Genomic DNA, 25490 nt, shown 5'->3' with positions numbered 1-25490 from the left:
AAGGATATATTTTGCAATGATTATGCTTCAGCCTTTCTCTTTACTTGGTTCCATTGATACAGTTTACTAGTAACAGCAGTCTTATTGGCTTCAGTTCGATCGTCTATCGATTGGATACTGGTCCGGTAACGTTTCCTTGTTTGTTAATGTTAATTTCTTCTTGTAATCTAATTGATCACTACCGTTTAACATGCTAAAATACAAAGATTTTGACCACATTTTTAGAAGTTTCATACGAAGTCCAGCAAAAAATTAACCAACAACGATTTGTTTTGACTGCCAAGACTTTGCGCATGCGTACATCAACGGATAAATTCAAAACAATTCCAACCCGTCTATAGTGAATAGTATAGGGCAGAAAAGAGATTATAACTAAATAGATCACAAGAAATTCAGGCCATACTCTGAACTTTTAGGTTACTATACTATATAGTATATACTATACTATATACTATACTATATAGTATATATACTATACTATATAGTATATTATTCGATCAATTAGGTTACTATACTATAGTATTGTAATCTTATTGATCAAAAGAAGTTCAAAGTATGGCCTGAAATTCTATTTTGCTAGGTAATCTAATAGGTACTTATAGGTACCCATTAGATTACCTAACAAAACTAAAAAAATCAAAGAATGTTTAAGTCTATGAAATTTATAATCAGCTGACTAGCACATACATTTGAACTTTGCACATGCAAAGAGAGATTGAAAAAATAATAATTAAAAAATACTTACAAGTGTTGAAAAAATAACCGAAATATAAGGATAAGAACACGTGAGTTTTTTAAAGAACCTTTTAGCAATTTTTGGATCGAGTAAATTATTCATAAAACCTTTAAAGCATTGTTAAAGAACCCAAAGGTTCTTAGAAAAACCGTTTAAGCAACTTAAGAACCCGAAGGTTCTTTCAAGAACCGAAATGCAGCAATAAGAACCCGTAAGTTCTTTGAAGAACCGAAGAGCCACATGAAGAACCAAAAAGTTCTTTAAGGAACCGGTAAGAACCCTTACTTTTTACAGTGTTGACTAAAAACTGACGCTTGATTTGAAACGTATATTTCAAACTTTTTTATATATACGTTTACTAAACGTCGATTTAACGTTTAGAATATCGACTTACATTAGTCAACATTATAAACCTTTAATCGACCTTAATTAAACGTAAACATTTATAGATTTAAAATCTACGCTTTAAATCTTTTAATTTATACGTCTATTAAACGTCAATCAAACGTTTACAATATTGACTAATATAAGTTGTTATTCTAAACGTTTGATCGACGTTTAATAAACGTTTATTATATTATAATATAGCAATATAGCCATTGGTCAGAAGACTCACATAACAGCTTAAGTCACGCGGTTTAAATAGGCATAATTAAAACGAAATAAAAAAAATTATTAAAAAATTACTTTTTATTGGCTAAATAATTAATTTAAATGCGTTTACAATATTCACTTCCTTACAGTAACTGAAAGCAAAACGACTGATTAATAAATAATAAACGAGTGTCGGAAGCTAAAAAGTTAAAAATCTCTTATCGCGACAATCTACCTTCCTAAATGCCAACAACTTAATGGACTCAGATGTTTTAGAAATTATTGATTGCAACATTGACACAGTTAAAAAATATGAGTTGCTGGTCTCTCGTTATGAAAGTCCTGCTGCAAGAACTTTTTTCGTAAGTTTTATAAACAGTTTTAATTCATTTTGTAAGCGTTAGTATGATAGTGTAGCAGTAGGTATTCATCTTTGCATTAATTAAGAGGTTTAATAAATAAATTTTTTATTTTTTTTAAATTTAGATGCATATTAGCTTAATTTAGTTACATTTGCTAAAGAAAATTGGTTGAACAGAGCTGGTAAAAGCCACTGCATATAATATGGCGCGACTTTCGGAATTTTCCATGTTTATTTTTGTCAAAAATAAACATGGATGGTACAGGAAATTTCGGAAACTTCCATTCAGAAAATCCTCTATATGTAAAGTTGTTCTGTGTAATTCTAATTTTATTTTATGAATGTACATTTAAATTATTTTAATTAAAATAGTTTTTTGCGGTTACAAATCAGGTTACGAAATAAGACGATTAGGATAAGAATGTAAAAGATGATGTTGCACAAACAGGTGCATGATAAACAAGTGGTAGACGGTATTCTAGAAAGTTTTTTGATAATACATAAACCAGTGATCGAAAATATTTGTTTATGAGTTTATTAATTTTATAAATAATCTTAATATTAATATAAACTTTTATTTTCTCCTGAGATGATATTTAAAAAATATTTGATAGAAATTTTTTAATATAATACTACCACTGCCAAAAGCTTGATCATTTAATTTTTTTTAATTATCGAAACATAAACAAGCACATTGCACAAACATTTTTTCTCTAAACCCCCCTCTAACTCCCCACTATATGAAAATGTTTTATATAAGGTTATACTTTATACATAGTTTTATAAAATAAAAGTATAGTATAAGTAGTATAAAAGTTTATAAACATATTATAATAGTTATAAAAAATATAAAAAATAAGACCAGGTCTTTTATAACTATATCTTATTTATAAATTTTATTACTTTTACAACTATATCCTATTTATAAATTTCACGACCTGTATAGCTCTTATTACTTATATAAAGTTAAAAGGTTATAACGTAATTTTAACTTATATTAGTTTTAAAGCTTTAATAAATTAAATTTACGTTAACTAAATCAAAGAAACTAATAGACAAGTTTAATATACGTTTACTTAGACTAAATCTAAACGCTTTATATACGTTAATTAGACTAGATTTAAATGTAAATTAGACAAAATCTAGACGCTTTATATATACGTATAATAATCCTATTATAGACGTCAAAAATACGTTTGAATATAGACGTTTTATGGACGTTTGTTCTAAACGTTAATCTGGATTTCATTCTAAACGGATAATTGACCAAATCTGAACGTTTTGTTGAAACGTTGTTTTGACGTTTAGAAGACGTTTGTGTGTTTACTAGGCTTATACTGTAGCTTGTAACACAAGCAGATAATGCTTCATTAAGTTTTTCAGTAGTAATCTCTATGAGTATATGCTTGTTTTTATCTCCAAGAAACATATTTATTTTCCAATAAACATGTTTTATCTCCAAGAAAGACATTATATCTCCAAGAAACATATTTTATCTCCGAGAAATATATTTCGCAATTATTTAAATAATGTTCATAAACCAAGAACTTCATTATCATCACTTTCTTAATGACTCAGCTTTTTCTGTTAAAGGGTACAATTTTTTCTGAATTCTGTCCTCCTTTTTTTTCTCTTTCTTTTGGTTTTCAATTTGCTCTTTTTTTTCAAGCTTCTTTGCAATCTTAATAAAAACAAAAGGATTTAAAAACTCTTTTACTTTTTCAACAGCAGTTCTTATGAGTATTTCTTCAATATCAGAAGCTTTGTTCTAAGTTATTGTTACCTATGTCTGGAAACATTTCTTTTATCTGATGAGGCGGTTAAAATGCTGGGTTTTTTTTCAAAAAAAAATTTTTAAGCTCTCTAATCTTTTAAGTGAAGAAGAAGACTGGTGAAGAGTGAAGAGTTCTAAAAGCCGGTCATAAGTGAAAAGTTTTAAGAGCTGCTCATAAGTAGAGAGTTCTAAGAGCTGGTCATTGCACTGTAGAAAATAAAGGTCTGTTTTGGATCAAAAATCAATAACTTTTTTGTTACTAAAGATTGAGTGTTGAAATTTTGCACTAATGTAAAGGAGTATATGACGTTTGTAAGAAAATGTTTTTTATAAAAAAAATTTTTAATATAAAACTTTTAAACAAAAAATAAAAAAATTCACAATTGTCATTTTTTATTTTATTTTTAACTAAGCATGTTCTTTTTAATTATAGGAAAAAACTTTGAAAGTTTTCTAAACAGCAAAAAATACATTAAATGTTTATTTAATTGGAAAAACATATTCATATTAAATTTATTTATACACAAAATATATTTATACGAGCTTTCGGCTAAACTCTAGATAAAAAACAAACACATACTTTTTAAACTTTTTAACAAACATTTTTCTTATATTAGGCTTAATGGCTTTATTAATTTGATTTTTTAATTGTTGCGCGTAATTTTTAATTTGCATAATTTTCAAAATTGTTATTAAAAAAAACTTGAATTGGTTTCGTTGAATGAAAAGCAACCAAACAAGATCTGCGATGAAACCACCTGAGATTGGTGTGACAGTGGTTAATAATAGTTATATAATTAATTAATTATATAACTTTTACTCTTGTTACTTACTAAGCTCCTGAACTTATTGCTAATTTACTAATTGCTAATTGGATTGCTAAATTTTTTGTTAACAGTATTTTTAAATTGTAATTCTGTTTTATAAATAATAATTCACGATAAAAAAAGACTACGCAGATACAAAGTTGAAAAAAAACTTTGGTAAAATATTTTTTTAAAAACTGTAGTTTTTAGGAATTTAAATATGATCTAACGAAGAAAGTAATATGAAAATTACGATTGAGTTTTCAATTTTTAACTGCAAATAAAATACGACTCATCGTATCTTCTCGCAACAACGCAGTTTCTAATCCTACGGAACTACCCGGAACTACTCGTAATGCTAGTTGTACGAATAATAATGTTAATTGTACGAGTATTTTTCCGTGCTACGAACATTTGTCCGTAAAATATATAATAATAATTGATAATAGTATAGTTGTTAATATTAAATAATATTAATAACAATAATAATAATAATAGTTATTATAATAATATCCTCTTTAGATAATTGAAGATGAAGAGGTTAATTAATAGGATGAAATAATTTAATAAGGTTACTTTGTACCAGAGAAACTTATCATTTGTTATTTAATTAAAATTTAGCATCAAGCTGAGTGAAAACTTATATACATGTATATATCATGTAAACATAGTTTTTTAGTAATTATACATATCTTTTAATACATTGGTGCATTTATATTCACGCTATTACATTATATTATATTTTAGATACCGATGACGTTGAAGTGCGAGTTGGCGGACTCAATACAGATTATTATTTTTTATTGTAAACTTTTATTGTTTTTTAACATTAATAAATAAATTTCGACAATTTGAACCTAATTGTTTGTTTACTGTGTAGTTTTTTGAATACTTTTTGAACTTAACTCAGTCGGCAAAAAGATATCTAAAATGCATTTAATATACATCTAAAAACTAATCTAAAAGATGTCTGAATTCACGTCGTAAATGAATGCTAAAGAGATATCTATGTTACAGATATCTTTTAGATGCATTTTATTTGATAAAGATGCATCATTTTAGATGCATAAAAGTAGTGCAATTTACGTCTGTTTTATTTATTTTTTATCGTATAAAATGCATCTAAAAGACTTCTATAAGATAGACGTCTATTTAGCGTTTATTCACGACGTGAATTCAGATATCTTTTAGGCCAGTTTTTAGATGCATAAACAATATTAGTTGCATTTTAGATATCTTTTTGCCTGCTTGGGAGATACGTTTTCATTCTATAAAATCAATCGCGATACAATCCCCGTTCTAATTGTAAATCTGAGACTGCAATTAATGCACTCAGTTTTATCCACACAAAATTCAAACATAGTTTCGTATATAAGAAATCTGTTTTTTTGTGTGCAGTGGCCTCAACTCCATTTTACGGCACTCTTTCATGTAAAATTTCGACCTTGTTTACGCTATAGTTATTTCGCGATAGATTTAAAAAGCATTCTCCTTGTTAAATTTTACAAAAATTAATCATAAATAGAAAATGGATGAGTTGGTCTTTGTTACTGCATACAAATCTTCAAGTATGTGTTGGCTAATCAGTGAAAATTTTATTGGCACAACGTACCAATATCATTTCCAACGATCCGATGACAATATTGAAAAAAGCTTTCAAGTTCTGAAATTAACTAATTGAATTTTACCTAAACATCACGATTTTAACTAATTTCTTGGAGCAGTTTTTTTACTAAATTTTATTAGTTGATAACTTTAACTAACTTTTATTTTAAACATGTCATAAAAACTTGAGTTCAAAGTAAATAATATACCCCAATCGATTCGTCGTTGTTTGAGAAATATATATTATTGGTTTGAGGTCGTTTTGACTTGCTTTTCTTTATCCATTACACGAGTTCTAATTAAAACCTCTGATGCAAAATGCTGCTACACCTATGTCTACGCATATAAAAAAAAAACACTTTAGCAAACAACAGCACATCAAAAAAGCCATCTCTAAAAATAATCAATTATGTTATACTCATAAAAAATGTTTGTTAACTGGTTTTCTATCGAACTTACTTATAATTTGTTAAACTGTATATTAAAAGTTTTTAATTGTAAGTCTCATTTGTTCTACATAATTGTAGATTAAACATCCAATAAGAAGACCTGAAACGATTCCTAATCTTTCGTTAGAGTTAGATGGATGATCACAATGGCCGATGGGAGAGTATGAGCCAGATACGCAATGTGATGTTCTTTTGCCAGAAAGTTTGAATCCATCTAGACAGATGAGTGAATAGTGCGTTGTATTTTCAACTACTCTCACTTTGACGTTGCCATTTGTAACGATTAAATTTGAAGGACACGTTTGACTTACATTTTGGAACGTTTGTTTTAAATCAGTCAATCTTTTTTGAATAGCTATGTTACTTGTTCCAAAATTGACGTTACCGGTAACTTGAATATCGTAGTTACAATCTTTATTTCCTTTACACTGAAGGTGATCCGTCGGAGTTGAAAAATCAGGGACAAAGTTTCTATTTTGATAATCAAACCAAGACAGACCAGCAGGATAGGTGAACAAAGTGGTTTCATTAGATGTTGACCAAGCCATTCCAAATTTAAAATGAATGATTTCGTTAGATGAATTAGTGGGAATAAATGTTCCGTTGGGTAATTTTAGATCGTTACTTGAGTTGTCGTCCCAGTCTCCAACCAAGCCACTAATCCGATTTTTGAAAGTGTCCGACAAACTTAAAATTGCGTGAAGAGCTCTATTAAGGGCTACTATCTCTAACCGAATTTTGGAGTCGGTTTGCACAACAACAGTTGCATTGTTTTCATATTCTAAACTTATTCCGTTAAAGCTCCAGAATCCAAAATCCAATCGCATTGTTTGTCCATTGATCTTAAATACAAATATCTGATTTTTGTTTAGTTCTATCTGAATAGAGTCAGAGTTTTTACTTTTAATTGAAAATCCTGAAAAAATGCTGGCTTTTTTTGCTACTCCATTTTGGTCAACGTACTGAGAAAAACGAGCTTGAATGATATCGGAGCTGTCTAATGTGGTCAAATAAACGAACTCGCCTACTGGGTTGAAGCTGTAAGAGGTTCCGTCGAGTGTAACAAAATGAGGATCTCCGTTTGCGTTTACTGATCTTGGCGGTCGAACAATTCCAGGGTTTATGCTGGGTCGCTTCTCATAATATTTATCGCACTGATCGACTCCAAGTTTGCAACATGTTAGATAAGGCAACACGTCTTTCTGAAAGTGTTTCATGGGAGAAACTTCCGAATCGGCAAAGTCAAGAGTTCCGCCAGCAGGTTTTCCTAATAGAAGCTTGTTGTCATCGCTGTAGCAACATTGTACCGCTGGTGCTCCTTCATTTCTTGTGCTCCTATAGCACCCTTTTGCGCCAGGATGAAACAAGTTGCACATCAAGTTATTTTTGAAACTTTTTGGGTTGCAACTTTCGTCTATAACAAAATTATCTATTTTATCAGGAAACGTTGAAGGGATTGCTGGCAAACAAGGCCTAGTTTGTGTTGCAACTTCCACAATTCTTCTCATTTCTGCAGATGACGGTTGGCTATCGTACCAATTAGTACAATGCAGAGTAGCTATTTTTTTCCCTATTATGATAATCAAAGCCGTAATAGCAGACGTAGAAGTAAAATAACCTGACGCAAAAACGCTTCTAATTAGTTGAAGTTTAACATTTCTTCGATGTCGATGCGTTTTAACCAGGCTCAGAGAAACTTTTCCGTTGTTGGGAAAACTACCGTATTGAAGAACATTTACCTCTTCTGAAACAATTGCTCCTTGATAGTCAATATAGTAATCTATCTGATGCCCCGTGAACTCAATACTTTGTTGATCATGATTAGAAGGATCCCATTCAATTGTGATATTATCGTCTAAGTTTATTTCGTTTCGAAACTCGTTAATATTTTCAACTACCGTGTTGTCATCTCTTCCAACAGATATGATAAAGCTCTTGTATGTAATTGAATTATATTTTAGAGACACTGCAATTTTCCCTAATTTTTTGAGAAGTGGAACTCTGCAAAGCAAGTATTTCCATTGTCCGAATTTGCATAACACAGGAGCGTCATCAAACAAAACTGAAACGTTAGAACTATTTTGTTCGTAACAGACCCCCGAAAGTTTAAGTTCTTGACCACCAAAGTAAAGTATCTTTCTCGGAAATATTTCCAGCTGACCTTTTGTGTTACATTGTTCAATAATGTCATTGGCATCTGTTGAAAATATCCATTTTCCAGGTACTCCAACATTGCTTTGAAAAAGAGCAGTTTCTGAGATTTTAGCAGTGTTTGAATTTGGCATTAGAAAAAATCTCTTTCCATCACCTGCATTGAATCCTACTTGAGCAAAGTTTACACAATTTCCCGAGGCGGTAGGATAGCCAAGATGGTTGAAATTAAAAATTGCAAACGAGTTGACTCCATCACTGGTTAAAACTGTTTGGTATATAACGTTACTTGAACACGAAGTATTGCAGCCACAACTGAATGGTGGCACTTGATCATAAGTGACAACAAGTGCCCACTCAGCATTAAATGTATTATAATTGATAAGACGAAACTTAATTTCTTGAGAAATCTTACCAAGAACAGTTCGATTTGTTGTTTCTCTATAAAAGACACGCCCTCCTTTTGAAGGGTCGCTGTCAGTCCAATATGCTGCTACTGCATGCATTTCAATTAGCGGAAAGGGACTGGGAGAATAGCTAGTATAACCAGCTCCAAATGATAGTATGCCATTTGTACTTATGTGAACTTCTTGGTAGGTGGAGCCGAAGAACGGGTACTCAAATGAAATAGGAACTCTAGTTGATGCGTCATCTCTGGATGCCAAAATGTTATCATTTGCAGCAATCCCATATGAGTAAAAATCACTTTTCTCTATTATACCACTAACAACATTTACCAGCAAGTTTATTGTAAACCAAATTTTAAGCATGGCCTAAAAACACAACCTATAAAAAAGCATAAAGAAAAAGTAAATTTTATCCGCCACCGCTCAAACATTTACTACAATTTTGTCAATGTTTTTAAAGGTAAGTAGAATTATAATGAAAATATTTACTTTAAGACTTAATAAAAAATAGATGTGAAAGTTGACAAAAACTCAAATACACAAACTAAATTAAAGATCACATATGAAAATAACCCAACCATCACAGCTCTTTATTAGTTAAGATTGAATGTTTTAAAAAGAAACATGGTAGAGCGAGAGTATTCGCGAGAAGAAAAAACAATCTATAAACTGCTTTCTAAAATTATTAAAGTTACACTTGCTTATGGCTAGTGTGTGCGTGTTAGCATATTTCAACAATTTATAAATACTCAAGCATATTTAAGCATATTTACCAAACAACTTGTTTTTCAAATAAAAATATTTAAGCATATTTAGCAAAAAACTTGTTTTTAAAATGCAAAATACTCCATCTCATGTTATCTTTAGTTTTTTCGATAATAAAGTTTAAATAGATTATTGTTGGATTAATGGTTCACTTGCTTGTTTTTAGCTGGTTTGGTGTTTATTTTATTCAAGTTTTGTTTACGTTTTGAATAATTGTCAACCAATATTCTTTATAATAAATAATTCTTAGAATTATCTATAAAGATCTGATAAACAAAAACCATTGCATTTGTTTGTTAAAAAACTATTTTTTTCTTAAGAATACCCGTTTGAAATTTCCCATGGAAATTAAAAAAAAAAACCATGGAGAAACCATGGGTATTTGCATGAATCTATGTTCGAGCATGTGTGTATTACACACATGCTCGAACGTGCGGGAAAACAATCATACCTATACAAGTCAAAAATTACCTGCCTCCTTCTTCTTCCGAATTAGCTTTCATCATTTCAGGAAAGATATATTACCAACTATATGAAAATAAGGAAGAAAAAATGAAGAAGATATTAAAAGAAGTTGAGAATCGTATTGGGAAAAAATACACAATCAAAGCTATGTAAAAATATTTTTATAAGATTTTTTTTCAACCTAAAATAAGTAATTTATTTTAGTAATTTATTCTAAAGTAATTTAGTAATTTGTTCTAAATTTATTTTAGTAATTTAATAATAAAGTAATTTAGTAATTTATTCTAAAGTTACTAAAGCTTACTAAAGCTTACTAAATTTACTAAAGCTTACTTCTTACTCGGCTTCTTATTTCTGTAAATAAGGACTTTGTTCTGTTTTGCGACACAATCCTGACCTCATGTCCATATAGCTAGAATAACTTTAGATAAACATTTTAAATTACGTCATCCTCCTTACTTTTTTTGTTCAGCTGACTGCTTTTTCTGTTTTTAAACATTTTTTTTTTTTTTTAATTTGCAACATTTTTTTCAACATTTTTTTTTTTCAAAATTTTCAACATTTTTTTTTTCAAAATTTTCAACATTTTTTTTTTTCAAAATTTTCAAAAAATTTTTTTTTAAAACGTGTCAAATTATTTTTTATCATATTCAAATAAAATGCTTTATGCAAATGATGCAACTGCTCCATTATTTTATGTATCTATATGCACAAACGAAATCTATTTTTTATTCACGCAAATACTTTTAAAAGCATTTACCTTCAAAAGAATTGCGATTTCATTCCAATGACCTTTCACAATGAGAAAAATTATTAAATAAACTTCAAACTTCTTTTGAGTCATGTACTCTTTCATCTCTGCCGAGAATATTTTAAAAACTCCAATAATTTTTTATACTTCAAACAAACTTTGTTAAAAATGTTTACTGGAAAAATCGTTTCGTCAAAACCTGAGAACCTACTTTATTTATCATCCTTTCATATATTAAATTAGCTATTACCCTAAAAATATTATTTAAATTATATTAATTATTATTATTATTATTAATATATTATCTTATAATTAGCATACTTCAAAGAATAATATCACGTGACATCTGGTCAGCGTAGAATTGGGAAATAAACCTTTGTTACGGAGAAAATCAGAAAATTTTAGCTACAGATCAAGAATCTAAAGTCAAACTGCAATAACTTATTAATAAAAAACTGTTCTTCTGAAAACTCGTAAAAAATACCCAAGAAGGTTGAATCGTCGCTTGCGTAAGCATAACTTTTAAGAGATTATTTTTGTTTCATCGATTTTCATGGAAATTAAATACCACTGAATCCAACAGTGATTGGAAACTCTTGATAATTTTAAATGAATAAGTATTGTTTCTTCTGCCAAGTGCACCACATACTGTTCAGCACAGTGGATTTACATTTACAATGGATCTGCAGCAAGATCGAAAAATATTTGCGAGTAGTTCATGTCATTTTTTAAATTATTTATACTGATACTAGCGCAGGTCAAAATAATAACCAAATAACATAGAGTGGTTATAATCGTCTTTGCAAGAATGCAAACACGTGAGCAGACCGTATACTCACTTAAGAACGTGATTCCAATCATAGTGCAAATGGAAAGTAAACTCGTTCAAGCTCGTTTTATTCGATAATTCAGAATTCTCAAGACAGATCCGTCGGGGTTATAGACAATCTGTCACCAAAACGTTAAACGGGATGATGTAGGCTAGCGTCGAACATCTCAACTTCAAATTGGCATTATAGTCGAAAGGAAGTAAATCTAAAAAAAAAAAAAAGAAGAATAATGAAATTTACAATGAAATATTTAAGATAGTTCTTAAACAAAAAGTACTTTACCTGACGGAGGAAGTAAACCTGATTAACATGGGGCTCGCCTTCCTATAAACAGTCATCAGGAATGCCAACTCGGAAGTAGGGAGTCTTTGTCACTTCATGAAGGAAAGGCAAACTCTGGGACAAATCTCCATAGGATCTTCTCCGGACAGAGAAGGCCTGAGTCTGTGTAAGGCAATGAGCTGGAGGACAGTAAACAGCAATACATTTTTAAGAAACATCGTGATAATGCTTTTAATAGAAGTTTTCTGCTTCTATTGAGAAAAAACCTCATTCAATTTAAATTCAGTAAGCGTTTTCGCAACTAGATGTTTAAGCAAAAGCATTATCTCACCTGCAACAAGAATTGGTTCAGTAAAAAGATAGAAGCACGAAAAAGCATGACCTCAGCTGTTTATTAAAATCTTGCCTTTTACTAATTACTAAGTTACGCGCTTTTAACCTATGACACTGTTAAAAGTTTAGCTGAGCTTAAGTAGTTTTGTTAAATATCAGTTTTATAGAAAGTTTAGTGAAATGAATTTTTAATTTTTTTTTTTAACATGAAAAATTGCTATATGGGATGTATTTTTTAGTAACAATAAAAATATAACAGCCTATCTATTTCGGCTTATAACCGAAGGACATTTTATATGGAACAATCAAATATTACCTTTTATTTATGATTTTAAAATTGTCAGATTCTCCAGTGTTATCTTTTTTGGTAGTTAATAGAGCTCATTAAGTATTTATATATCACCTATTGTGAGTTTAAAATATTTTAACTTTTTTTAAACACCTATAGAAAGTTATAGTAAAAATTTATAAGTGCTTTCAATCATTTTAAACAAACATCCTTTGTTTGATAAATCAATTGGATATGACACAGAAAGCTCCATGAAGCTTTCTTCCGAATCTAAAGCAGATAAGTTATTAGTTAAGCATGGGCGAGGTTTTTGTAAATTGAAAATTCTTATTGTTTGAATTTTAAATGATTTTAATTATAATAAAATCAGATTATGAACTGGACCTTACTAATCCTGTTTGCAGGTTTTTTAAAAACTGATTTTTATTTTAGCGAAATAAAATTTCAAAATGCTTATTTTTTTTAGTTGTGTTTTATTTAAATGTTTAAATCTGAGAAGTTCGATTTTAATTTCTATTCATGCAACTTTTATGCTTTTGATGCAGGACAGTATAAACTTGAAAAGCAAGTTAATCTGAAAACATTTTTTGAATATCTATAAATATTTTTTAAAGTTGTATAATAAAGAATTTGAAATTTTACTAAAAATAATTTTTAGGAAATTTTGTTTAAATACATTTTAAAATGAATAATATTACTCCATCAAGTAAGAAAGTGATTCATATAAGCTACGTTCAACACATTTTATAAAGACAAAAAAACCACATAAACTGAAATAGGATTGAAAATATAAAGACTTTCAAATGAAGATAGCAGAAGTACAAAAAAAAAGAAGACACTCAGATTTCCAGTATGAAGATTGGAAATACTAAGGAACTTTTTGGTATTCTTGTAAACCCCTGAAAATGTTGTGTGACAAAAATGAAATTGACTTGTATGAAGGTTCAGAATTATATTGATTTGATTGGTTCCTAAAGTCCTAAAAGGTTTTTGTATGATGAGTTCATAGATAAATGATTAATGAGTGAGAAGGCTAAGTTTAAAAAATTATTTTCAAAATATGGTGATTTAATTGTGAGTAACTTGAAAAATGAACTAATACAATGTTATTTTTTTTATATGTATATATAATTTACTATTGGCCGTTGAAAACTAATTTAGCAAGATATAGCTGGTTTTTCATGCAATCTATTTTAGTAAATTTTTTTCTTCAAAATGCAGTTTTTTAATGCTAATGTGTGAAAAAAATGTATCATTGAAATTTATATATTTTTAATAATTGAGTTTGAGTTAAACAAAAAGAAAAAATCTTAAAAATAGATGTAAATCAAATGCATTTTTAAAATTAAAACTTTACTTTTAAAAAATATTATATAACTGTAATAAAGTTCTGATAATAATATTCTGTATAATAATATTCTATAATAATATTCTGTAGAAATTTGTATGAAATTATAAAAAGGATATTAATATAAGTAACATTTAGTTTATCTTATTTCATTCATATTTTAACAGATGGATAAGGATTAAAAAAGGAGTCTTTAGAATTGATTTTGAATAGGATCTCTTAAAAGCATATTTTGTAAAAATCTAAATGAGTAATAATATTTAACTTTTTTAAAAACTTTTATATCAGTTTAATATTTCCTTGTCTTTTATGTAGTTCATTAAATATCATTTCTAAAAAAAAATTTAAAAGATCAATGTATTTTATGTATATTTCCTTTATGAATAATAACATTTGTTTTTCATCTTTAGCTTATGCTAATAGTGCTCCTATTAATATGTGAAACAGAATTAGTATCCAGTTATTAAGAAAAGAGTTCTTTATAAAACTCCTTTAAAAAAAGCAATAACAAATATTTTTATCGTAATTTATTTTTTTGATGTTCTATTTCATAGTAATTTAAATTTTGATTTGGTTTGCAATTTTGCATTAAGTCTTTTAGAAACCTAAGATAAAGTTTTTTTTATGTTTTTTTAGAAATGCGTGAGGCACTGAAAAATCATTGTCTTAAAACTTATGGAAAAATGGATGAAATTTTGCACTTAGTAAAAACTCCAGCTAAAGTTGAACTCTTAAATAAGTTCATTGAATTGACTGTACTAAATGCAGATGATGTGGAAAAAGACACTGTAAGTATTTCTGAGCGAGAGTTATTTCTTCAGAAACAATTGACTTATCAGCCAATCAAGTTTGATGAACTATTTTCAAAGGAACTACCCTTACTCTTGATATCTGGTATTGCTGGAATTGGAAAAACTTGTTTGCTCAAAAAGTACCATAAATGAGCTGCTAAAAGTTTTTTACAAAGATATTTTTAGAGAGTGTGATGTTTTTGAGCATTTTTCTATATTGTTTGTGATAAATGGATTGGGTGAGTTTGCTCACTTAGATGAATTGTTAAATCATAATCCAAGCAAACAACATATTATTAATGTGTTAGCAGAAGCATTGAATATTCAAAAATACAAATGTGTTGTTGCTGGAAGAGTTGGACCTATATCACAATATAATATGAAGTTAGAGAATGTACTGACAAGTTAACCATTCAGATAATGGGTTTAAATGACGAGGGAGTTAATAAGTATATTGAAAATTATGGCAACAAAAAAGAAGTCTTACTTTGCTAAAGCCATGGCATCTGTTCCATTTTATTTATCAGCAACGTGTGCAGTTATTGCTGCAAGTAATTCTTATTCTTTCAACACTATGACTGAGTTGTATTGCTCTATTTTTTTATACTTTTTTCAAAAACACATTTGTAAAAGCAATGAAACAGTTCATAGTGTGATGCAACACAGTGAGAGTAACAACGCAGTGAGAGTAACAACGCAGTGAAAGTAACAAGCATCATGTATTAAGAGTTTGTAAAGTTGCATGGGAGTTGTTCAATCAAGGTAAAATTATTTTCTCCCAAGATGAAATGAAAGGTATTGTCAATAACTTTGATGAAGTTGAAAATGAGCTTTTGGGTTTTATTGAAAGAGTTGAATCACAACTCGGTTCTCAATATCAGTTTGCTCACCTCACTCTAATGGAGTTTTGTGCTTTGGTTCATGCACACAATCATTTGAGTACTGAGTAGATTATCAGTAACAAAAAGTTACGTAGCTGTTTGCCAATGATCTGTGGACTAGCAAATGAAAACGAAAGATGTTTTGTGAGATTTCTTGCTAACTTGAAGGACTCAAATGAAGAAAGGAATTCATTGCTTAATGCTGTACTTGGTAAGTTAAATTAAAATGTTAAAGAATTATTACACTTTATTTGAGTCTTCATTATTAGTTTGTTATGGTTATAATGAGTTTAACAATGAGTTAAATATTTAAGGTATTTGTTCCTCTTAAAAGTTAATTTATTAATGAGTAAAATATTTAAAATAAATAAAGCTATACATAACTAAATTACATAATCAATAAATGAAAATAATATTTTAGTTGTATTTATATGCATATCATTTTAAAATAAAAGTTAGTTTTTGCTTCTAAATTTTTAGATGTATGTCAAAAAGATTTACATAAGCATTTCAAAGTAAATATAAGTATGTTTTATTGTATTTGACCATAAAAAAGTTATAACATCAATTTTTGACTTGTTAAAAGTTAAGAAAATATTTTATTTTAGGAGTTTACATAAAGTTATTGAGCTCAAACTGTGCTGATAAATATGAATGAACTCAATATTTATATGTTTATATGTATATATTATGCATGCATGCATGTATGTCTACATATGTATGTATGTATGTTTGTATGTATGTATGTATGTATGTATGTATGTATGTATGTATGTATGTATGTATGTATGTATGTATGTATGTATGTATGTATGTATTTATGTATGTATGTATGTATGAATGCATGCATGCATGTGTGTATATATGTATGTATGTATGTAATGTATGTATATATGTATGTATGCATATGTGGATGGCAGTTAACTGCCAAAACTTTCAATATTCCTGCCACAACATTGCATGGAAGATATGAAAAAGGCAATAGCTCTACAAAAGGAGATTTGGGAGGTCATATAACAATACTAATCATGGCTTAGAAGATGAATTAAGTATGCACTTAATGGATATGGAGGCAAGGTTTTTTAGTTTAACCACTTAAGATCTAGGGCAACTGGTGTTTGAAGTAATCAAAATGAATTGTTTCAAACATTTTTGATCAAGATTTTAGAATGGCTGGTAAATAATGGTTAAACCGATATTTAAAGTGTAATCCACAAATCTCATTGAGAACACCAGAAAATTCATCATTTACTCATTCACAAGCTTTTAATAAAAACAACAACTGTTATTTTACCAAACCGTCTATAAAAATGGTACAGTATAAATTTCTTTCTGAAAACATATGCAATGTCGACAAATAAGGCTTTGGTACAGTGCAAAAAAGACCCTAAAAAATATTGGCTACTAAAGGGCAAAAATAAATAAGGATACTAAGTAGTGCTGAACTTGGTCAGCACTTGACTGTAACATGTTCTATGAATGTAGTTAAAACTTTTGAGCCATCAATCTTTAGTTTTCCTCAACAAAAAAACAAAAAAAAATGAGTTGATAGATTATGCTCCAACAGGCAGTAAAGCATTTTGAGTACTTGTAAGCCTGAATGGCTTGGTCATTACAAGATGATCAAGAGATTCAGGCACATTTGGGGGATTGGATTCTTTATCAACGTAATACACCTATTGGTCCATCCAATTTAGAGAATCTTTAGAATAATGAGAAATTGCTAAATCTGGCCAAAATAAATAGTTAAAGTCTTCATGGTACTTGTGAATAAATGGAAGAAGTCGTTTTTCTGAACATTCGTTAATATAGATTGATGAATTGATCGCTACAGCCTTGGAAGTGCGAAACAATGGCTCGGACATACCACGGTCAGATATGACTATCCACATTAATAATTTTTTTGGAAATCTCTCTTTTCCTATAAAACGAACACTTTCTGGGCATGTCTTTTTGTTGTTTGTGTAGTATCCAGAACGTCGAGGCATGTTGTCCCCTGCAAAAAAAAAGTATTTTTCGTCATCGATGACTAGAAGCGATTTTGTGTTAAAGAGTTGGTTAACTAGTTTCCTGCTTCTTTTCTTTGCCTTTTTTGTTGTTCTATAGTGTATTTTGGAGTCTATTCACGTTTTCTATATTTAATATTTATTTTTTTTACCTGACGACCAATTGTCAATTGATTTACACCGAATTTAATACCTATTTTTCTCTGACTGACCCCTTTTCGATTGTTGACAAGTCTCGTTAATTCGGCTTTCTTTTCTCTAGTCCAGGATGTCGGACGACCAGGATGCTTTCTATCAGAAAACGATTGAACAGTTTCAAGTCTTTTTAGGTTATCATATATTGTACTTCGAGCAAACCCTTCCTTTTCAAAATGATTTACGATTTTTTTTATTTTATATATTAGGTTTATTTACAAAAAACATTTTTCGTCGCTTTCGATAAGATTCTCGTTCAGCTGCATTTAACCTCTTTTTAAATAATTGTGTTTCAAATAATCAAGTTTATATTTTATAGAACGTTTATTCCTACGCATAAAACCACAGAAACTAATTATTATGCTCAAATAATGAAATTAGGATTTGTCCGATAACTTCCGCATCACCCGTTAGCCAAAACTGGAATATTTTCTTCAATCCAAATGTTTTTGAAGTTTGGTTGTTTGGGCGCTGCAATTGATTAACAACAAAAAAAAGTGATCAGGCTAAGAATGAAGAAAAAGTACAAGAGTTTGAGAATTTTCTTTTGAATCTGATAGAGTATGTTTGTATTGTAATGAACTTTATTTTCTATCTTGCTCTAAAGAACCATGGATTTGTCCAAAATGCAAATCTTGGTGTCATTTTTTATATGCAGGCATAGAAGTAAAAAAAGTGAACTATACTTACAGACCAAATATTTATTTTTAAATTTGTTTTACTAATAAGTTGTGCTTCCATAAATAAAAGCAAAAATAGTTCTTTTCTGTCTAACTTATTTAAAGTGTGCCATCATAGGAGCAGTTAGTTGCTTATGATGGCAAAATTGTATTTATTTGTTTAATGGTATAAGCTTATAAAAAAACAAAATAGTAAAAATTCTTAGGTTCATTATTATTTCACATGATGGAGGGAATGCACCCATGTTAAAAGATTATTTATTACGTTTTCAGGTAATGACTCTGTGAAGCCTTAAAGTTAAGTTTGCCATCATATGTACCTTTCCCCAACATAAGCGTTAAAGGGGAATTTAGCGTTTTAATGTTTTTTAGCAAATTTGTTTTTTTACCATTAAAAAAAAAAAATAATATTTTTTTTCAGATAAAGAGCGAAAGATGTTCATGGAATTCTTCTTTGAAGCACAAGCATTGTTAACCGAGGACTTAAAAAGATCAATCAATGAACGAGAATGGGAGATTTTCATTAATTATGGAAAAACTGCTTATGAAGTTTCACATCAGAAATATTTTATGGAGAAATTTTTATATGCAGGACGCAAGTTGGCTCGAATAAATGTTTTGAAAAATATTTTATCTGAGGATGAGAAAATACTTATCAATTTATGTTCGACCAACGTTCAACGTGTCAGCTTATATCATCCAATAAAGATCAATGGATGGACACCGAAACATGCAATTGAAAGTGTATTTATGCACTTCAGGTATACTTTCGTAACAAAGAACGAGTTCGAAAGTCTCGTCCTCCCGTGGATTCACCTCACTGAAAAACTAGATCTTTAACTTCACGACGACACGAACTTTATCAACGCCATTTGTAAATGGCTTCGTGGTTCGAACTTGAAGAAGTTTAAGATCAGGTACTGTGGAAAAAAATTTTTATACCATCAAAAATCAAAGAAACCCGAAAAAATGTTTAATATTTTAAATATAATGTAAGTATGTATAGAGGTATATGTAATACAAAAAAGTTTTTATAACATCGAAGTGTTGAAAAAGTTGAAGTGAGTAAAACAAAAATTGTTGAAAAAATAGAACGATTTTCATTTTTATTTGGAGTTTTTGTTGCGAGTATTTATTGTTTGTTAAAACTTAAAGAAATTTTTAAAATACTTCAAAAGTTTATGGAAATGTAATAGTATAATTATATTAATCATATAATAAATATAATAGTAATATAAATATGATAGTAATATAGTAATAACGGAGTTATAAAATAATTAAGTTGGTTTTTTTGTTGTTGTCAATAGTAACAGTTATGAAAAAAAATTCGTGTGTTAAGGATGAGATTCGATTATTATTTAAAACCGAAACTTTTTTTGATGTCGATAAAATTTTGAAAAAAAAAAAATTGGATTTCAGAAAATCAAAAATCAGAAGTCTTGCAAATTTTGTAAATGCTTCGAACAGTGGATATTTTTTTTCTCTTGAAGGAGATTTGCCAGTTTTAAATGTTTTTTTTTTGTTACAAAATAGTTGAATTTCATTTAAGACAGTTAATGTTTTTTGTTTTGGAATTTTTTCGGTTGTTTTCGAATCGAGGTTTTTTCAACCGCAATCTTTTATGTTGACTGATTTCAATATTCATGTAAATTTGATATTTGCTGTTTCCATAGCAATTAAAATAAACTTAAAAAAAAAAAGAAGTTGAGGATACTAACGCTATTCTAATAAAGCTATTCGCTTACTCTTCAATTATCTTTTAAACGATAAAGCTGTAACCTTAAAGCACAAAATAGTAAAATCTTTTCAAGTTATGAATGGTGAGCATGTCCACATTTTTCTTTTTGGTCAATTAATAAATAATATCATTAATACCTGGCAACTAAATTGATAATCACGTCATGCTAAGCTGCATTAGCTTATTTATATTTGTTGAATAAACCTCATTTTAGATTATTTTTTTTCAATGAAAGAGAAACTTCAAACAAACTTTATAATCTTTTTTATAAAACAGTTTCCCATACTTTATGTTTTAGCAATTGCGTTAAACCTGGCTTAAGGTAATATATTGATAAAAAAAAAGCAAAAGGACAGGGATAAATGACTTCCACTTAATTTATAATTGAAAGACATCACACTTGCTTTTTTTGATATTTTTGACAACTAAAAAAAAAAAGAAAGTTCTTTGGTGGTATAATAGGGTATACTAAGTGGACCAAATTTACTTTTATTTAAGCGTCTGCGTCTCGTTATTTTTTTTTATTCGAGACGAGACGATTCTGAAAGCTTTGTCCCGATTAGCGATAAAAATCAAGACAACTTTAAATTTTCAGTCGAAATCCGGTGTAGTATGAGATTTTTACTCACGCGTTTTTTTTACTCCCCAGTAAAAACCGCATATTAAATTTTTACTCCCCAGTAAAATTCTCATATTAAAATTTTACTCCCATTATGAGATTTTTACTCCCAAAAAATATTTTGTGGCAAAACGTATTTAATTACTGTGGTTCTTGGAAAAGTATTAAAAAAACAAATCTTTTAAAGCAGTTGCTTATTTTTTTTAATTTAGCGATGCATACTGAATTTACTGACCTTTATAATTTCTTGAAAAAAGGTATATATCCAAAGACAGCTATTAGTAAAGGTGATAAATCAAACTTTCGAAGAAAAGCAAAGCCATTTGTTATTGAAGATAATGAGTTGTATTATCTGGGTAAACTAGCCTTAAGGTAAAAAGTTTTTTTTCAACACACTACTTTAAGTATATATTTGTATTTTGTAATTTAATACTAATGTTTTTTAATGTAATTTTCAGTTAATTAGTTATTAATTAATTTTAATTAATTACTTATCAATTAAATAAAAAGTACAGTGTATTTTTATTATTTCTATAATAAGATTGGTGTTGTTTTAAGTTTTTTGTTGCAAGTTTTGATTAGTATGATTTTATTTTATTTAGAGATGTTTATATTTTTTTATCTTGCCTTTGAATGCATATGTGTTAAATATTTATTCTTTTTAAATTTATTTGTTGTCTTTATTTGTTGTTGTTGTTGTTCTATTTTTTATCATACTGCGATACAACAACCTTTAAGTACATGTGTGTTATATATGTGAGTTAAATTATTCTTTATAAATTTTTTTATTTGGAAATTTATACTTAATAGTATGTGTATTGTAGAAGTAGTAGCATATTTAAACATACATGCTATAATTGTTTCAAATGCAGCAGGTGTTATATATATTTTTTTATCTTGCTGAGATACTGGGGCGTACACGTCTACAGGGAAATAAAAATACAAGGCCAACGTTTTTCAAATATTGGCCAAATATAAGCATTGGCCAATATTTTTAATAACGTTACCAAAAACAACATAGGATTATTACTTTTCTTCCCTTGTCCTACCAGTTTAAGGTGCATATACTGATACTATATTAAACATTGACTTTCCAATTCCTAATCTCAATACCATCACTTTCTCATTCACATGCCTTATCTGAGGCCAACAACATACCATCAGATGTGCCTCTTGTAAATTCGTGCAACAGGTGATGTGAATTTTTTTTTTTAAACTTGATATTTTGGAGCCGATTTTACAACTAGATGCTCTTCCAAGCGTTAACCTGTTTTATAGTTCAGGAAACTGAGTATTTTTATACCAGTTTTCTGAGTGACAACATCACTAGGAAGTCTACCATCAGAGTTAGCGAACTCTTCCTACCTTTATCACTTCAAAGTTGGGTTTTATTTCAGAGTTTTCCATCTCCTATGTGAATATCATTCACCGTGGCTCAAGAGTCTAACCTGTTCCTTGGGGTAGGTGAGGCTCCATAGCCGTGGTGAAGGCTACTCATCTAGGAGAAGAAAAACTCTGATATCAAATCCTCACTTTAATGTGAATTGGGTAGGAGGAGCTTATAAACCTTGGCTGGTAATCTTCCTAGTGACAGTATTACAATAAAAATACTCAGCACTGTTTTGTAAAATAGGTTTACTACAAAGGGCATCTAGTTGTATAATTTGCTTCAAACTATACATAATATCATTTTCATTTTGCAATGATTAGTTATCTCACTTGTCAAATCATTTATATATGACAAATAAAAGGGGTCCAATAACTGATTATTGTGGTACTCCATCTATGACTTTTTCCACTCTGAGCTGATCACACCAAGAACCACTCTTTTTGTTTGTCCGCTTAGAAAACCTTTAAACCAATGGATAATTTGTTATTGAATCCTATATGATTGTAGTTTTAATAACAATCTCTTATGTGCAACTGAGTCGATAATTAAAATAAATAAAAAAATGGATTCTGGTGGGGGGAGAGAAGTTCATAGCCCTCATTTTCACTGGATATGTCACTGGTTTTGAGATAAGAAATTTCTTTTTAAATTTTTTTAACTTCTTCAACTTATCTTCATTAAATTTTTTCTCTAATCCATAATTTTTTTGAATAATAATAAATGTATTATTTAATGGAATGAATAAGAATTATCTAAATTTTTATATAAAGTTTTAGTCACCACTGTTTTTATTTATGTTTCACAATATGATTCAGTATTGTTAAATATTTATTTTTTTAAGAAGTATAAGTCATTTTATTAGAGATTTTTTTTGCGATTCTATAGATTGAACATTATTGTTAAAATAAACAATTTTTTTTTCTGTATTGAATTTTATCACAAACTGTTTCATTTATTTTCTGTCTTTATTTGACATTTTTGGGTGAATGGAAACCGTCTAGACTTTTATCACCATGGTGATTATGGTGTAGGTGATATCCATTTGCGTTTAGTTTTTTTTTTTTTTTGCCCACTTTTTGGTCACGGGCAACAGCTGGTATTGTAATAATAGTTTAATATTTATTTTCTATTAATAAATATTATTATTATAGAATAAAATAAATGATTGATTATTAATTTTCTATAAATAAATATCATAAATAAATATATATTTTTTTCATAGAGAAAAGTTATTTGGTGTAAAGAAGAGCAACACCATATACAGGCCCGCCGTGAGCCTTTGCGGCGCCCAGGGTCAAAATTTCCCAAGCGCCCTACTGAAAGTGAAAGCTGATCTAAAGATCCATAATTCAATACATATAATAAGCCATTTGATAACAAATCAAAGAGGATAAAAGAATATAGGATTTTTTAATTTTAATTAATGAACATTTGAACAGTTTATTTCTAGATAATTGCAATGGTCTTTTGACTTGGTTAAACACTCATACATAAAATGATAAAGTCGACACTAGAACATGGTAGAAACAGACCAAAGACAATCATTAAACACTATTGGATGTTAAGAGCAAAAATTTGTCTAGAATACAACAGTTATTGTTGTTTTAACTTCAGAGGAAATTGATCTTTCGAGCTTTACTCGTGGCGAATTTGGAAATCACTTCACCGTAGCACAACTTTTTGGCAAGATCATGCTCAATGGAAATAACCAGAAGATTCGTGAGTCGTTCTTGGCTCATTGTAGACCTTAAAGCTGTCTTAACTAGAGCAAGCTTACTAAAAGATCTCTCGCCTTCCGCAACAGAAACAGGGATGGTGTTGAAGATGCGCAGCAAAATGCAGACTGATTCGAAGAGCGGCTGAAAACCTTTCTGGTATGTTCCATTCAATAACGTCATGTAAGTGAGAGATTCATTTGGACCAGCGGGAAACTTCTTCTAAGTGTAGTTGGAGGGTCTTGTTGTGCTTGGCCAAGAGCTCTAGGGTAGCTAGAAAGTTGCCATTGTCGTCTTCTCCAATCATTTTTGATGAACCTAAAAATTATAATAATAAGATAGATTTATTTAAAACAATAAAAAAGCATTTGTATTATTTTATGATGATTCTATGATGATTTTATATTATGATTTATGAATATTATAACATTTATTTAAAAGAATAAAGAAGGGTTTGTTTTATTTTATAATTTCCAAAATATCTAGTTAATCTTATAAATATAAGCTAAATAGATTTAAAGATAGTCGGTATCAAAATAGAATAATTGTAAATAGATTTACCTCCGAAACTAAGGTTTCGTGACGCTAAAAAAAGAGTAACATCTAAGATGCATCGTAGAATTTCACGCCACCTGGCTGCTTCATTTCTTATCGAATTAATCAAATGGGAAAATACCTTTCACGGGGATAACTATTTACTACTTGAATCGATTGGCAGGAAAGAGTTTGAAGCAGTAGGACTTTCATCTTCTCCTTTTTTTGTAATTGTAATACCACAGTCTTGAAGAGTGCGTTTGTTCTTTTCCTCATTCGCAGTTCTTTGAGCAGCATTCTTTCTTACTTGACAACCAGAATCTTTCTTTTTAAAACCAGACATGTTTTAATTCTTTTTGAAACAGCATCCGCTCATAAGCAAAGAACTGTTTGAATTTCTTCTTGATTGGGTCTATCAGACTATCACATCGATATCACGTGTTTCAAAATTGTTTCAAACTTGAGAGATTTTAAAAATTAGAGAAATAAATTTAATAAAATTGTTTTAATATTTTATATCAATATCAAACTACTTGGATTTAATCTAATCTCTTTTTTTAATAAAGTAAAAAATCTCCGTTTTTAATTGAATGAAAATCTCCGTGCACTAAAGTTATTTTAAACATTTAATTCAGCGGGTTGTTAAATTAATCATTAGTATTCACTTTATTTGCGAGTTTCCGCTACATAAAAAGAATCGCTTTATTTAAAACTAATGTTTTAAAAGTAATGCTAATTTCTTAGTTTTAAAGCATTAATTACTTTTTTTGTTAAAAAAGTCCAATTATGAAGCACTTCATTACAAAGTTGAAAATTTAAACTAAAAAAAATGGACCGGCTAAAAAAAGCAATTGACCGTCTATTATATGTTTTAGCTGGTCAAATTGACCGGCTGCTTTTGATTTCTTATTTTCCATGCTGCTTCCCAGTACTTCATCTTTTTTTTTAAATAAACATGAAAAAAAAAATTATTTATATTCGGCTTCGTGCGCCCC

The 25490-nt window shown here is 29.0% G+C and overlaps 1 protein-coding gene and 2 long non-coding RNA genes across 4 annotated transcripts; 2 read left to right on the top strand and 1 right to left on the bottom strand.

Annotated features, from left to right (window-relative positions):
• Nucleotides 1-1488: 1488 nt before the first annotated feature.
• LOC136086653 (uncharacterized) lies at nucleotides 1489-1984 on the top strand. The gene is made up of 2 exons (XR_010641498.1): nucleotides 1489-1692; nucleotides 1817-1984. It is a non-coding gene; the product is annotated as an uncharacterized LOC136086653 (long non-coding RNA).
• Nucleotides 1985-6235: 4251 nt separating this feature from the next.
• Nucleotides 6236-10546, bottom strand: LOC136086040 (protein mesh-like). The gene is made up of 3 exons (XM_065808306.1): nucleotides 10447-10546; nucleotides 10120-10176; nucleotides 6236-9262 (listed from the first exon to the last, which is right to left on the bottom strand). The coding sequence occupies exon 3, from the start codon at nucleotides 9244-9246 to the stop codon at nucleotides 6358-6360; it is 2889 nt and encodes a 962-aa protein (XP_065664378.1). The 5' UTR covers nucleotides 9247-9262; nucleotides 10120-10176; nucleotides 10447-10546; the 3' UTR covers nucleotides 6236-6357.
• On the top strand, nucleotides 10043-19588 carry LOC136086041 (uncharacterized). Of its 2 annotated transcripts, none has more exons than XR_010641343.1 (3): nucleotides 10043-10262; nucleotides 14583-15829; nucleotides 18921-19588. It is a non-coding gene; the product is annotated as an uncharacterized LOC136086041 (long non-coding RNA). The 2 variants fall into 2 exon arrangements; XR_010641344.1 differs by lacking the exon at nucleotides 10043-10262 and adding an exon at nucleotides 13255-13584.
• Nucleotides 19589-25490: the final 5902 nt, after the last annotated feature.

Source organism: Hydra vulgaris, chromosome 10 (assembly GCF_038396675.1).
Source record: "Hydra vulgaris chromosome 10, alternate assembly HydraT2T_AEP".
In the NCBI taxonomy this organism is placed as follows: domain Eukaryota; kingdom Metazoa; phylum Cnidaria; class Hydrozoa; order Anthoathecata; family Hydridae; genus Hydra; species Hydra vulgaris.
This window is presented reverse-complemented; position numbering and strand designations above follow the sequence as displayed.